Source organism: Nannobrachium achirus, assembly GCF_963921795.1.
Source record: "Nannobrachium achirus genome assembly, chromosome: 22".
NCBI lineage: Eukaryota > Metazoa > Chordata > Actinopteri > Myctophiformes > Myctophidae > Nannobrachium > Nannobrachium achirus.
This window is the reverse complement of record NC_137829.1, coordinates 32,155,957-32,173,069: the sequence shown is the minus strand read 5'-3', so window position 1 is coordinate 32,173,069 and position 17,113 is coordinate 32,155,957. Positions and strand designations below refer to the sequence as shown.

General features: G+C 45.9%; 1 protein-coding gene across 1 annotated transcript in view; it reads right to left on the bottom strand.

The window, feature by feature from the left end:
• igfbp5b (insulin-like growth factor binding protein 5b) overlaps positions 1-15,031 on the bottom strand; it is a gene marked incomplete at both ends in the record, with an annotated part of 26,139 nt that extends 11,108 nt beyond the window's left edge. The window contains one exon of the mRNA XM_080753007.1: positions 14,701-15,031. Within this exon, the coding sequence (XP_080609133.1) occupies positions 14,701-15,031 (331 nt within the window). The remainder of the gene's footprint in view (positions 1-14,700) is intronic.
• Positions 15,032-17,113: the final 2,082 nt, after the last annotated feature.

The window sequence follows — 17,113 nt, the reverse complement described above, 5'->3', positions numbered from 1 at the left end:
CAACGTTTTCAGGCCAAGGACCCCTTAGTTGAGAGAGAGATGAAGATGGGACCCCCACAACCTCTTCATAGATTCCATATAGTTTAATTGTTTGACAGCATGATCTTCAGTATATTGTGGATTCATGTTAATGTGGGTTTTCAGATATTTAACCACTTGAACCGTCAATACTTAATAAACTTGACCTTTGACTCTGTACTTAGTCTGCTCTTTTTCCCCTACAAAGCTCTTTGCCAAAAATAGCCGATCTACAAGCTCACAACGCCTCGCAGCGCGAGGCATTGTGAGCTTGTAGATCAGCTATTTTTTGGCTAAAGTTCTCCGAATATGGACGCTAGTGTTCAAGTGGTTAATATAAAAAGGGGGAAAAAAAGTTTCTATCACACAAAGATTTGGAGGACCCCCTGTAGTAACGCCGAGGACCCCCTAGGTGTCCCGGACCCCCTGTTGAAGACCCCTGGACTAAACAACCATTTAACAAGTCCTTAATCAAGGCGAAAGATTTTGAAATAACGATGATACTGATTTGAAGTCGTATAATATCGCCCAAGCTCCCAGGAACTGATGTTCAAAGGGCCTGACACAGCATGAGTGTCTGGGAGCCTGTGGAAGGAGGAGGGGGTGTGCGGGGGGTGGGTGATTACCAGAATTGGGTCTCTGGCTTCTGTGCTGCTCTAGGCCGTCTCTTTGAAATTAATCTCACAACTCATGACTTGGCAGGCTTCAGTTTGTGTTTGGATATGTCCTCGTGTCTCCCCTGCCTGCTCGGACGAAACATGGCTACTACACTGTCAAATCCTGGGCGCCGGTGTAACTCCCGAAAGGGCAAAACGGAGCCTCTCGGGTTCACTTTTTACACTCGCAGAGTCACATTGACGCGCAGGATTTTGCTGGTGTATAAAACGGCTATAAATAAATATGTCAAACAAGCATTCCTGTGCACGCGGCGCTCGCAAACGGGGTGGAAAGAACGGTTCATTTCTACTGTTAATAATTTCTCAGGGCCACTTGCTAAATATTTGGCAATGAACTAACTACCTGCTACAAAAAGAAAACCCAACAACAACAACTGAACACTGTTGCTTTAGGCACAGTCTTAATAGGGTATGAAAATAGCCAAATAAGAAATGTCTGAGTCATTGCACTTCAGTTCATTTAGTCTTACAACATCTAGGGCGAGAGGCACAGAAATGCAAACTATTGCAGACCGCTTTGGACGTGAAATCTGCAAACTTACTGTCCGGACCAGTGTTAAGCAGCGCAGCGTTTGGGCGCACACACACCAACCGAGCCCGCAGCGCTGTTAGTTGAAAGACATTCGAGACAGCTTGTCCCGTCCTCGGCCAGCTGAACACACAGTGTAGCCTTTGTGCAGACAATGGTGTCTGTCTCTCTTTTCTCTGTCTCTCCGCTAAATCACCGAATTCATCTTTTTCTGAAGTGGGGCTCTTCAAGTGCGGCCACAAAAAAAAAAAAAAAATCAGTTTTTCCATGCTCAGGGTCCCTGCCTTGTAAAGGAGGCTTAGTGGGTCTGTGTTTAACTACTGAAACTCTGCCAAGGCTCTGGATGGAAGCCAAGCAGCCATAGTCACGTGCAGCCCTTCCATTCAGCCAGGGATCCTGAGCAGGACGTCGTCTCTCTCCAGGGGCGACACACCAAATTCTGGGCCCTGGGTACAAGGATTCACTGCGGGCCCCCCATGAATGTTCTTCATAGGGGGAGGGAGGTTTAACCCATTTAGACTGGGAACGCATTATTACCCATTATTTTGTGCTTTAACTATTGAAAGATAGCAGATATACTGTACAAGCTCACAGCACGGCACCGAGTGCCGCGCTGCCAGCTTGAGGCTCTGCTATTATTGAAAAATCTTGAAAATTTGTGCGGAGTCTGAATATTTCAAGTTTTTTTGGGAAAACCTATGTTTCTATTTCAGTGGTGCTCAAATTCTTTCATGTGAAGGACCCCCAAAATGACTTGTATTTGGCCACGGACCCCCATCTCAAAATATTTAAATCCAGGGACCCCCCAGCAGCAAAATTTTAGTTACAAATGTTCGCTTAAAAAATACAATCAAAGATTTGCACACATTTTCACGACTTTTCAAAAATAGCAGATCTACAAGCTTGAGCTTGTATATCTGCTATTTTTCAATGGCTAAATGATTATGGCCCCTCCACCTTGGGCCCTAGTAATTCAGTCCCACTCCCCCCCCCCCCCCCCCCTTGTGACGCCCCTGTCTCTCTCTCTCTCTCTCCCTCCCTCCCTGCGCTCAAGCTAAAGATTTCATTAGGACAAGAGGAGCCGAGGAGCCAGAGGAGGTGCACCTGATACGTTTCTGTTTAAAAATTAACATCTGTGCACAATTATGCTTCATGAATATCCCAAGTTTCTTACAGGGCCGGAGCCCGAGCATGAAAGATAAGCCACCCTTTTCTTCCAGTTTTCTTTTTTCTTCTGCTCACTGCCAGGACTTCATGAGCATACAGTATTATAAGACCATCGGAAAGAAAAAAGGCCGGGGGCCAGGGGACAATGAGTCGTCCCACCTTTCAGCGGATTTACCAACGGTACACCGTGTTTGGTATGGCCTCGGCCTTTGATTAAGTCGGTCTGGTCGGCATCTGAAATTACATCTTAATACGAGATCCTGGGTATTGAATAGAGATGCTGTTTAATCTCAACAGGGGGTAGGGTGGGGGACGGGATAATCGTCGCGATAAATGAGCTTGAGTGCCTCTATCACATAAAAGCACAACACCGGTAAACCATCCTCATGCCTTGGCCCCGCTTCCACTGCTGAATATTTGAAGGCCCAGCCATGGCCTGATAACCCGGGAGTTTCTAGAGCAGAAAGGGAGGTGTGAACACAACGGGGGCCAACAATGGAGTCATGCGACTCAGTAAGCGCAAGGTGCTCCAAGTCCAAAACAAAACTGTCCCAAAGGACAAAGACAGAAATGGGCCAACCGGTGTTTAAAAAAAAAAGAAAAGAAAGAAAATGAGACAATATCAATGTTGCTCGTTACTATAGGGCAGTCACGATTATGACATTTTACATGACAATTAATTGTCACTCAAATAATTGCGATTAACGATTTAATTGTGTATTTGTCGTTGACAATTACATTTCTGTTTGGCTTTTAGGCTTTGAAGTTGTACATGGCAATCATGACCCATGACTTAAATATACAAAGAAATGACTGACATATATATTTTATACTTAAAAAAGAACATTGATAGTGGAAATAGCCGATCTACTCACAACGCGTCGCATCGCAACGCGTTGTGAGCTTGTAGATCTGCTATTTCCACTACTTTTAGAAAGTGTTTGTAACTATATTACCATTTCTCAACATGGAAACAATTATGACGATTATGCAAAATAATTGCGATTAAGACGATTATGTAATAATTGTGACAGCCCTACTCGTTACCACCGGTATTGTGGTTCACTAACAAAGCTGTTTGCTGTTACTCTGAAATAGTTCATTGCTAGATTTGCCCAGTATGTAGGCAAACTCCCAAAGAGGAGGAGCTGAAGCAACGTCAGTGGTTTTGGAGTGTGATTTGACTAATGCCATACAACTTATGTGCACAATTTGACAGCAACATAGCACAGGGACAGATTACCTAGCCAGGGCAAGAACTTGTACTTTTCCACGCATGATGCATTCAATATTGGATGTTTGAGAGGCCAAGCACTATAACAAAAGTCCCTATTTTACTGTTTTGTCCACCAGCTGGCATGAAATCCTTTTTCATGTACTTTTTTTTTTTGTTTTTTTGTTTTTGCACTGCGAGAGAATTGTGTTTAGAGCTTAATATCCGGTTGGTTTGATGGAAGTCTCATTTATCGCTGTGCATGTTCACAATCAGCAACTTAACATCCAGGAAATCACTTTTTGACCCCCCCCCCCCCCCCCCCCCCCCACACACACACACACACACACACACACACACAGTTATTGTGCACGTAGAATATGTTCATTGCAATCAAAGTTTCCTGCTTTTTCCTGCATGCAAGGTATAAATAGCTTCGAGAACAATTCAAGGATTGTAAATTACAAAACAGCAGCCCACTTATGAAAGGGGCATGTGTGAGATCCCTCCAAGTGTACCAATAGGTAGCAAACTTGTTGAACCGTTCACAGCTTCTGCGGTTAAATTGGGCTCAAGTGCAAGGATATGCCCAATCTCAGTCGAAACCTGCCATATGAACAGCACATTATCAGAGGCGAGCAGATGGTTGTTCTGCCGTAACGCGACTAATTTTGGTCTGAGGTCTCGTCCCCACATCTGAGTTTGGGTTTTTGACAAGCCACACGGACGGACGCAACCTCTTCTTGGGTCACTGTCACCACAACACAATTGCTGGGTGTGACGATATTCTAACTCCCCAGCGGCAGAGGCAGCTATTTTGGCGTGCACTGAGCGAGCTCCTCCTGGTTCCACTGTCCAAAGTTGAACTCCAGGAAGCCTGGAAGGAAAACATCTCCGCGGGCAGAGAGTCGAGCTACGGCATCAATTTTGGGTTAACACTTTCTTTGTGAGGGGTTTGCACAGTAGCGCACCAGTGGTGACACAATTCATGCCACTTTTATTGCTTATGTAACAGCTTTCCATGGACGAGTCCAGAGTAAATGGCCCCGGAGAACTATGCAATTTTAAGAAATGTGCTTGCTGATTCCTCTGCACGGGCCGAGTATGCATTCATTTCGAATTAAAATTGTACCCCAAATGTGCGTTTCAATCTAAATGACGATTATGGCTCCGGATCCACCAAAACAATGTAAAAAAGGTTAAAGGACAGGAGATGTTCAGCAGAGTGAAATTTTTTAATCTAATTAAGACTTTTTATTAGAGTGAATGTTGCTGCAAAGCATAATCTAAACCTAACCTCTATGGAAGTATTGCCACTCCGACAATAAGAAGTCAATGTCGGTGTGGCGACATGTCGGAATGGAGAGCGCCCCCAGTTGGTATTGTTGGTTTGAAGTTAGAGGCATTGATGAGAAATGACAATATTTAGCACCAAAGAATACTCACGTGGATAAGACCATGCTTTATCCACATGGGCAGGGAACCCCCCCAAAGAATCACTGGTCCCGTTAATTCCGGAATGCAAAACCCAAATCAATGAGCCTTCATTGTATTTTTGTAAAATCACGACGGGGCGACTCTTCTGTATAGGGCACGCATGCTGAGGTGATCTCACCTGCTTTACCTCTTTGTCCCTCCATGTTGGTACACTAAAACGCCAGTGGTCCGATCAACACGTGTTCCCATTTAAAACCATGTGCACATCCCTGCCTCGCTCTTTTTTTTTTGTGAGCCTTGACAGAGAGAGACTACTTTGCGGAATGATTCGTTTCACAGCTGCTCCCAGCTAGCGGGCCAGGTGTCAGTGACCAATGTGCTCTACGAAGACCGCTGTAAAACTTTATAGGAAGAAATCAGACAGGCGTGCCAAATAGGCCCTCTGTTTGCCAGCTACAGGTACAAGTGCTGCTGCCATGCACCCCCCTCCCTCTGGCCTCCCCACCTCAGACAAGAAGCCTGTTCCAAAACATCAGACGTGTGGGGACACAACACAAAATGTGTACCATCCAACTTCCCATCATTAGTATGCAAGTCGTTTCCTGCTAAAACGTGTGTGAGAGGGGAAAAAAGAAAAGAAAAAGAAACATGTTCTCTGCCTGTTTTTCTTTTTTTTTTAGGAATCACGCTCTCTAAGAACTCTTTGGCTTTTTTTTTTCTCTCCGGGAGTCCTAATGCGGCGCCAGGGCCGACCCTGCGTACACAGTAAAATCCTGATCATCTGACTCTGAGAGCGTATGAATGGAATCAAATGGCCTCTTTCCATTTGGTTCCATATGTGCACTCTCAGAGCTACAAATGGATAAACTGACATTGGGAGCTGTGCAGGAACGTGCTGGCCATTGGGAAAAGCGGTACAAACTCCCGAACGGCCGGTTTATTCCCGGCCGGTCCAGGAAAACATTAGGAAAAAAATAAAAATAAAATGTTGGGCGGCCAACAAAGTAAATCGCCATTGTCGGGCAGAAACCTCGTATCTCCAAGTTTCAAATGTATAAAGCAAAGCCCTGCTTCATCATACAAGGCCGTCGCACAAAAGTAGTGAAAACAGCAGATCTACAAGCACACAACGCCTCGCACCGCGAGGCGTTGTGTGCTGTGTGGCTGTGGGCTGTTTTCACTAGTTTAAATCATTTTTTAAATGATAAATACAAAACAAACGGTTTTGGACGTACAAGGTTTCCACCCGACAACGACGAAATATAACTCATGTAATTGGCCCACTGGCTTGTCACTTGTCATGATCTGAAAAGGCAAATCTTTGAGTAGCAGCAGCGCTATAGAGAGAGATCTCTCTCTATAGCGTGCAATGAGGGCCTCTCCAACTCTTTTTCCCGGGCTGAATCAGGGGCCCAGCACGTCCCTGTTGGGAGCACAGCACGTCCCTGTTGGGAGCTGAGCCTGCGTATCGACACGGCGAGTTAAGTGGAGCTTCTGAGGCGCGGCTGGCTCTGGCGGGCCCACTGCAGAGCCTCAAGGTAAAGGGAGATGGAAAACCCAACGCCATCAGCCGTTCCTTTTGCACGAGCGTGTCGTGAAACTGTCAAGCAGCTGTGGCCACGTGCAACCCAAGCCACGTCTTAGCGGCAGCAATGCACGCAAGTGATGTCAGTCTGCTGCAAACCAGAGACACATCTACACAGTGAGAGCGTGTTAATCCAACTACAATTGGACCCAACAGGTAAATGTAACAGTGTAGTTGTTATTACACATGTTATTAGACGTTGAGTGTAAAGTGTACTTGGAGGTTGTTGTCCCCCCCCCATGATTCTTATATTACTAAGACGCCTCAGGGCGACATGCGACCTCGCCCTAAAGGGCGAGGTCATGACAATTCTTGGCTATCTGGCCAGTGATGTATATCAGACCAGTTACCCAATCTCAACAGTACAGTGCCTGTTGAGATTGGCAGAACATGCCCATATATGGGCATTACCAAATATGGGCATTCCCAGATATGCCCTTAATATTGATGACATCAGGACAGGGATCTCCATATATGGGCATGGAACGGACAAAGATGTAATTATTTTCCAAGTGTGATCTGGGAATGGCCATATATGAGCATGTCAGAACATGTCCATATATGGGCATTCCCAGATATGCCCTTAATATTGATGACACTGGGACAGGGATCTCCATATATGGGCATCAATCACATCACAATGATGTAATTAATTTGCAAGTGTGATCTGGGAATGCCCATATATGGGCATGTTCTCTTCTGAGATCACATTGTCGACTATATATGGGCATAAAATATATATAGGGACATGAAGCCAGAGCGTGATGTCAGAGCAGCAAACCCATTCTGTTAAGAGTGGTTCCCCTACATCACAGTGACATTAGAGCATGATGTCAGAGTGATGTCAGAGTGACAAGGGAACCAGTAGACTGTAAAAATGTGTAATGACTGACTGAAGGACTGACACAGACTGAGACAAGCTACGACATTTGTCATGGTATACTGCGACCTTTGGTCGCAAAAACATGGGAGGACAATGAAAGAATAGAGGCTAATGTGACCATTCACATATTATTACTGTCTATGACTTAGTTTATTGGTGAGACAAGCCATTGCTTTACCTCAAGTCCACTATAAATAGTAATGACAAAGACAAGTGGACAAAGTTAAAGGACCATAGCAGCGGTCTGGCATGTTTAGCCCATTGACTAGGACTCACAGTGTACTTGACATTACTGCTGACCATAATCCAAAGAAAACTGTGGCGCAGCACCGAGTGCCACGCTGCGAGCTTGTAGATCTGCTATTTCTTTTTTAAGTTGTGAAAATGTGTGCAAATCTTTGAATATGTATATTTTTAAAGCGAACGTTTGTAACTCAAATTTTGCATTGTGATCTTGCAAGGAGTTGGACCGTGAGGCACATGAGGAGGTGGTGCAGTATGTTATTTTGGCCCCACTCAGACTTGGTCAGCCCCCCCACCCTTGCCCAAATCAGAAGCCGGAGAGCTTGCCAACAGATATGACTTCATAGCAAGCAGACCCTCATCGCCCTTCAAGCTCACAATTTTTCAAAAAATAGCAGATCTACAAGCTCGCAGCGCGGCACTCGGTGCCGCGCTGTGAGCTTGTATATCTGCTATTTTTCAATAGTTAAAGTATAAAATAATGATACACAATAATGTGTACACGTCCTAAATGGGTTTTGAAGACCAGTAAGACTCCCTAATCGGGAGATTATCTCCACAAATAGGCCAAAAGTTTGTTTTACCAATTATCAAGACATACGGGCAGTTGACAGTTTGCCATGGTTACTCATTGAAGTTGAATCTCCATATATGGAGATAACCTACGCATCACACTAAGTCTGACCTCACCAGCCCATATTTGGGCATGAGCAACTTATGTCTCCATATATGGAGATATGATGACATCACACAGTCCTCAGCCGATGATGTGGCGTGATGTCATACAATACACAAACGAGCCCTACAGTATAAAGGGGCAATTCTTGCCAGGAAAGAAGCATTTCTTCGACTCAGACCTTATCGCCAGGGTTGGCTTATAGCAGCTGTCGGTAGGACCATATATGGATTCTGTTAGTGTGGATCTCCTAACAGGGCATCATCTGGGATACCATCCCTTTTATGCCCATATATGGAGATCCCTAACAGAATCCCTTTCATGCCCATATATGGAGATCCCTAACAGAATCCCTTTTATGCCCATATATGGAGATCCCTAACAGCATCCCTTTTATGCCCATATATGGAGATCACTAACAGCTAACAGAATCCCTTTTATGCCCATATATGGAGATCCCTAACAGAATCCCTTTTATGCCCATATATGGAGATCCCTAACAGAATCCCTTTTATGCCCATATATGGAGATCCCTAACAGAATCCCTTTTATGCCCATATATGGAGATCCCTAACAGAATCCCTTGTATGCCCATATATGGAGATCCCTAACAGAATCCCTTTTATGCCCATATATGGAGATCCCTAACAGAATCCCTTTTATGCCCATATATTATGGAGAAATCCCTGCTCTGAGTATCTGACATCAGTGTGATGTCACCTGTTTATGCCCATATATGGAGATCCCTGCTCTGCATATCTGGTTGCTATGGTAAACAGTTGGTTGCTAGGGTAAAAAACATGGTTGCTATGGTAAACAGTTGGTTGCTAGGGTAAACAGTTTGTTGCTAGGGTAAAACCATGGTTGCTAAGGTGGTTGCTAACGTACACTAACAAACCAGCAACAACAGACTGTTGCCACAGCAACGTACACAAAGGTGTGTGTACACATGTGGTGTGATGTCATACTGATGCGGAGATATGAGCAGGGCAAAGGTGTGACGTGTGACGTGTGACCGACGGACGGACGGACGGACGGCCGGTGGAGGTTTTCATAGCAAACTGCTCCCTGACGGTCGCAATAACGTTATCGTTTGTCAAAGTCATGTTATCGATGGGTTTTGATGTATTTGAAAAGCGCAGACAGGATTTGAAAACGACAGACAGACACTAGAGAAGTGATTATTTTCCAACTGAATTCAAATGCCCGGGATCTCTTAACCGAGCAATTATGTTTGGCCAACATTGACTCAGTGATTCAGGTATGTTCAGTAATGTTTTAATAACATTGGACCATTGGAAAGTAAACCAAGTCTGAAAATGGTCAAGCTGTGAATTCACAATGCAATCTCTTAAACAACAGCATCCTTTAACTGTCATCTCGTGCATGAACTAATCTTGCTATGAAACAGAAACACCCCCCGCCCCCCCTCCTCCCCAGGAAAGAAACAGCTACTGTATGTTCATGAGAAGCAGAGGCATGGCATGACTGTACTGTGGACAAGTCAGGCATTCTGGATTCGTAACCCCTCCCTAATCATCTTTTTGTATCTTGGCAAAGAGCGATGTGTTCTAACATAAGGCCCTTTCAGAAGCTTGAAGGGCGAGGAGGGTCTGCTTGCTATGAAGTCATATCTGTTGGCAAGCTCTCCGGCTTCTGATTTGGGCAAGGGTGGGGGGGCTGACCAAGTCTGAGTGGGGCCAAAATCACATACTGCACCACCTCCTCATGTGCCTCACGGTCCAACTCCTTGCAAGATCACAATGCAAGAGTTTATAACAGGGGGTCTTCAACATTTTCAAGCCAAGGACCCCTTAGTTGAGAGAGAGATGAAGTAGGGACCCCCTCTACCTTTTCATAGATTCCATTTAGTTTCATTGTTTGACAGCACAATCATCAGTGTATTTTGGATTCATGTCAATTTGTGTTTTCAGATATTTAACCACTTGAACCGTCAATACTTAATAAACTTGACCTTTCACTCTGTACTTAGTCTGCTCTTTTTCCCCTCTACACCAAACCTCTACACAAACCTCTACCTCCAAACCTCTACACCAAACCTCTACACCAAACCTCACAACGCCTCTGAGCTTGTAGATCTGCTATTTTTGGCTAAAGTTCTCAGAATATGGATGCCTAGGGTTCAAGAGGTTAATATAAAAAAGGAGAAAAAGGTTTCTATCACACAAAGATTTGGAGGACCCCCTGTAGTAACTCTGAGGACCCCCTGTTGAAGACCCCTGGTTTATAAGAAGAGCATCTCACAATATGTCTGTGACATTTAAAGACAGTATTGTGGCTACTGTAGTCCTTTTCAACGTATGTCAGAAGAGAAGAAGAGGGAGGAGAGAGAGAGAGAGACAGACAGGGAGAGAGAAAGGACAGAAACGGAGAAAGAGAAGAGAAACGGCAGCACGCGCGGCGAAAGATTCCTATCTGCCCATTGCTCGGCTGCTCTGCTCCCGTCAATATTTATCAGGCAGTGGCTCTCTCTGGGTCTCATGGCCCCGCGAGTAGTGATGGGACGATATGCGATATTATCGTTTATCGTGATAAAAAACACTCACGATAATCGTATCGTGGAGATTACATTTATCGTGAAATCGTCCTCCGTCATGCACTGGGATCAATTCACCTTTTATTTGCCGAGCTGCATATCCGGAACCATTTAATCCCTCTATTGGTAAAACGTACTTTTAATATACGTACTTATACAGTCTTTTTTTCCCTCTCTACCAAATCTCTTTGCCGACAAATAGCCGATCTACAAGTGAGCTTGTAGATCGGCTATTTTATGGCAAATGTTCCACCCGAGGATAATGGATGCTGTGGATATTTTGATTATCGCGATAATATCGTAAATTTCTTTGGTCACAATAATCGGGATATGACATTTTCACATCGTCCCATCCCTACCCGCGAGTGTGAAGGACACACGAGCTCCTCCTCCTCCGACCCCGAGCGCGCCACTCTCAGCTGGATGAAACTACCAGCGCGCGGCGCGGAGCGGCTGGAACCCAGCACCACAGGAAACCAGAGGCTCACCTCGCGGCCAGCTCCCGTCCAAGGAGCTGTTTGACGGACGGCCCTTCAGAGACCGTTGAGAGAGGGAGAGAGAGAGAGAGAGAGAGAGAGAGAGAGAGAGAGAGAGAGAGAGAGAGAGAGAGAGAGACGCAGTCGATTTGCTGAATCACTGCAACACAAGCGAGTGGAGCGCCCACATGCAATGAATGCACTACCGGGGGCTGCGCTCTGATTACCACTGTGGTGGCCTTCAGACGCGGGTTGTCAGGCGCACTGGGTTCCTGAGGCTAGACGCGCAAGCACACACACACACACAATGCACACACACGCACGCACGCACGCACACGCGGACACAAAGTGACAGATAATTGACTGGAGGCTCGTCAACAGCACCATTACTCACAACCTGACACCCATGGGCTATATGTCCTTACACTTACACACTCACTCACACCGGCACAAGAGACACTGTGTGTGTGTGTGTGTGTGTGTGTGTGTGTGTGTGTGTGTGTGTGTGTGTGTGCGTGCGTGCGTGTGTGCGTGCGTGTGCGTGTGTGTCTTCTGTCTGTCTGTCTGTCATCCAGTGTCCTGTAGCAGCTACTTGAATGCAAGGCAACAACAAACAAGCAAACAACAACAAAAAAGAAGACCTTGATGATTTCAGTTCTCGCTGAGTGCAATGGAAACTACTGGGCTCGCGCAGCGGCTATTTATTTTAGAACAATGGCCCATCGCGGATGAACCGCATTCCGTTCTAATGTTGTTTTATGTATCTATGTCATCCAAAGAGGAGGCGAGGGCCGCATGCTAGGTGCAAATAGCCCTGGTGAGTCTCTGTCAACAGTCAAAATGAGCCCGCTGGCATTTTATAGAATGTGGCAGGCGGCCAAAACCTCCGCGGCTACCACCTACTTGTCTAGCTGTTGACAAGCTACTAGAGCCGGGGACGGACAGTAAAACCCTCCGAACGCGGAGGGAGACGAAGAAATGCGTTAAATCACTCACGCAGTTAAACCACCGAACGAGTCGGGAATCTCATCAGTTCGTCTGAGAGACTGTGCGCACACACGCGCACGCACACACACACACACACACGTGCGCACGCGCGCGCGCGCACACACACACACACACACACACACACACACACACACACACACACACACACCCACAGATTTAATCTTTGGGCGGTAATCCGACTCTCAACACCACCCTTGGCGCACAGCCCAAATCTATCCAAATTCCGCTTTAACGAGATCCGTAGCCTCGGGAGTGCACTCCAGTCTCCAGCCCTGCTCCATCACCTTATGGGCAACCGGATCTATGTGGACGTCCATTTATCGCTTCGTTTCACGGGCTCTCGAGTGAGAGTGAGCGAGCTGAGAAACGACTAAAGCAGCGGTTCTCAAACCTTTTCTTGTTTTATTTTCTCTCCCCCCCAAGGACACCCATAAGTAACTCAGGGAGCGTGTTCACATGGAACCAAATGGACCCATCTATCCGTACACTCTCAGAGTTACAGACCTTTGTGGGGTCCATTTGGTTCCCGTTATCACCCCTGGACCCCACTTTTGAGAACCGCTGACTGCACTAAAAGGAGCCGCAAAGCAAACGTGAAAGAAAAGCAGAGAGGGGTGTTCTATATGCCACCATAAAGAGCCTATAATATCCTCTCACGTGAGGGGGAGGACATAGCGGTGCACAGCTGAGGATTCTAGTCCTGTTGTGGTCCAGACGGAGCTCAGTGCAGTGACAGTGACACCACACTAACACAACACACATGCAGTGGTGCAAAGTAACTAAGTGCATTGACTTAAGTACTGTGCTTAAGTACACTTTTGAAGTATTTGTACTTTACTTGAATATTTCCAATTTCCAATACTTTTACTTCTACTCCACTACATCTCGGATCCAGATGTTGTACTTTTACTCTACTACATTTATTTGAAAACTTTAGTTACTGGTTGCAGATATAAATGATTATATTAAAAAAGCATATATGAATCCACTTTAGCACTATGTTATAGACCTACAAGCTCACAAGAGCTTGTTGATCTGCTATTTTCAAACATTTTGTACTTCTACTTTTGGCACTTTAAGTATATTTTGATGCCAATACTTTCATACTTTTACTCAAGTACATTTTGCATTCCAGACTTTTGTTTTACTTGTCAACAGAGTATTTCTAAGCTGCAGTATTGATACTTTTACCTAAGTAAAACATTTGAGTATTTTTTCCACCACTGACAACACAACACACATGGAGGAGGCAGCAAGTCCCTCCTGTGCCATCTGGGGCATTTTGCGCACAGACGAGGCGCGGAGCAGATCCGCTCGCACAGCCAGGCTCCCAAAGATTAAATCAGCTTGGCTCTCCCGACGCGTGCAGGGCAGCGGAGTTTTCCTCCGTGCACGTGGTGCGTGTTTAGTCTCAAAGTAGTAGCATTATATTCAACGCTTGGTATCGACATCCTTGGCCACGCTACGCTATAGTGCCGTGCGACGCTGAACCTGTTGCTCGTCGCGATCGCACCTCTACAGTCAGAGAGACGTAGCGAGGGAACGGCCAGGTTCAGCCAGAAAGACAGTGGGTCAAAAGCTAATCCGATGAAACCTCATATACCATCTGTGAACGAACATATAGCCCTATATCAAAGACCACTAACGTTGTCATTCATTCATATCGTAGGAAATGGAACTTTGGTGCCATAGTTTTAACCCACTACTCAGAAAGCACAGAGACAACTCGAGAGTCGAGAGTCCACACTGAAGTCTAGAGCATTGGTTCTCAAAGAGGTGTCCGGGGACCCCCAGGGGTCCTTGAGGGAGCTCCGGCTGTATGGCTATAGGAACCGAATGGATCCTTGTGGGTTTGATTAACATTGATTTTACATTATAAATTGGGGTCTCAGAGATAGAAATACCATTAAACGGGGGTATGTAGCCTATAGTCGAATGCATGTTGTCAAACTGTCAAACCTTGACATTACAAAGTTTGAGAAGAACCACTGGTCTATAGAGCAGTGGTTCTCAAACTTTTACATTTCAAGGTCTTCCCCTTAACTCTGACAGTGTACAGATTGAACCAAATGGACCCTGACGGGTCAGAGGTACAGACTTGTAGTAGGCTATGGGTCAATTTAGACCACCTTAAAAGAACCCAAATACTCCCTGGAATCCACTTTGGTAAGGGTTTTAACAAGGGGCAGCAGCAGCGCGTCGATCTTTCTCCGGGCCGCGGGGTCTCTTACCTACGGGCGGGTGGGGGGGCTTGTATCCCTTTTCGTTGGTGCAGACGCCCCTGCCGTGCAGCAGGGCGTGGAGGGGCTTCTCCTCGCCGCTGCGCGGCAGGCAGCGCAGGCCGTGCGTGCACGTCCCGGTGTAGACGCCGCACGGCGCGCCCTCCGCCAGCGCGCACGTCAGGCAGCAGCCGCAGCCGGGCTCCTTCACCAGCTGGCACCCGACGGGCACCGGCGGGCACATGGACAGCGCCTTCTGGTCGCAGGGCTCGCAGGGCACGTAGGAGCCCCGGCACAGTCCGCTCAGGAGCAGGGTCACCAGCAGGCACAAGCTCAGGAACATCGTTGGTCGTTTAAATGTGCCTCGTCACAAAAAAATAAATATAAAAAGTCTGTAAACCTCGAAAAATGGAAGGAAAAGGTGGCAGGGGGACGGACGGGTGGTGGTCTAGTAAACGCAGTCCCTCGCGATCAGATAATCCGGATTTTTAAAAGCTAAAGCCCCAAGAGTCTTCATCCACAGATAAGTGTTGTTATCTAGTCAAAAAAAGAAAGAAAGAAAAAAAAAGGGAAAAAGGGGGGGAAAGCGACAATATGGGGAAAAAAAGCAACAAAATGCGATGTGAGCTTGTTTTGCACCATGCAACAACAAAAAAATGGAGAGAAAGAATAAGAGCAATTTAAGGTGGCTGTATTCCCCCCGTGAGGTTGATCTTCTGCAGGAGCGAAAAAACGTCTTGCACGGAATCTTGAACTTCTCCCCTCTCTCTCTCTCTCTTTCTCTCTCTCTCTCTCTTCTCTCAAAGCGGACAATATAGCAGCGAGCAGCCCTAGAGTACTTTCACCAGCGGAGAGGAGTTTCCTGAGCAGACTGATCAAGTGGAGAGAAGCCTTGGCTTTTTAAAAACAGCCGAGCCCAAACCCCTGACTATGAATACAGCGTAACAGCAGGGGAGGGAGGGAGCACTTGTTCCATAGCTTGGCAGGCGGCCAACCCCGTTCTCTCTCTCTCTCTCTCTCTCTCTCTCTCTCTCTCTCTCTCTCTCTCTCTCAGTGGTGGAAAAAGTACTCACATTCTTCTTCTTTTTTTACTCGAGTAAAAGTATCAGTGCTGCTGTGAAGAAATGCTCCCTTACAACTATAAAAGTTTTCTAGATAGATATTCATTTGCATTTGTTATATTGCTGTTGATGTAGGCCTACTGACATATTATCTTGTTTATTAATGTGATGTTTTATCTGCTTATTGTAAGTCGCTTTGGATTAAAAGCGTCTGCTAAATGCCTAAACTGAAAACTGTAAACTGATATAATCATTTATATCTGCAAAGTAATTAAAGTAACTCAACTTAAGTGTTCAAATAATTGTAGTGGAGTAAAAAGTAGACATTACTTGGATCCGAGATGTAGTGGAGTAGAAGTAGGCTACAAATACAAATAGGCCTACCTAACAAAATTGTACTGCAGTAGGCTATATCCTACTTGAGTAAATCTACTTACTTTACACCACTGCGTGCGCGCGCGCTCTCTCTCTCTCTCTCTCTCTCTCTCTCTCTCTCTCTCTCTCTCTCTCTCTCTCTCTCTCTCTCTCTCTTCAGCAGTGGGATCGCTCTTTCACGCTGAAGGCTAAACCGATGCCAAGTGCAAAGAGGCAACACCAGAAACCAACGCAACCCTCGTCAAAACATTTCAATAGAACACTCCTCCAAAAAGCAACAGGATTCCGCAGCCTGTCAATAAATCCGCATAGGCTGCATGCCCCCCCCCCCCCCCCCCTTAAAGACCTCCCAACTAATCACACAAGACTAATCGGTGCTTAACTTAGGGGTGTTGGACTTAAAACACGAAAGAAAATTAGCCTTTCTGCGTGTGTGCACGTGTGTGTGTGTGTGTGTGTGTGTGTGTGTGCGCGTGTGTGCGTGTGCGTGCGTGCGTGCGTGTGTGTGTGAGTCGAGAGAGAGAGAGAGAGAGAGGAAGAGAGAGAGAAAGATAGAGAGAGAGGGAGAGAGAGAGAGAGAGAGGGAGACACACACACGCACAAACTAAATGCAAAAGTTTGTTTTAGCCTAATGTGTAATGCGAATTACATCACAGCTATGAATGTGGTCAACACAATGAGCTGCATACATCATGGCAGTATGGGAGCATTGTCAGTGGCTATATGCCTTTGACACTAACTTGTAGGCAGAACAAAAAACAAATGCACAATATGGAAACATATGCCTATACTTTTCTCTTTCTTTCTTTCTTTCTTTCTTTCTTTCTTTCTTTAGGAAGAGCTTTGACACTTTGGGCCTCATAGCTCCGCTTCCCTCTCGCTGGATGTTTTATTTAGATTACACTAGTATGGGGATGCCTCTATTGGGGTCTAAAAATAAGTCAACTTTAAAGCCTGCACCTGTTACTCCCACTGGACACCATTTGTAT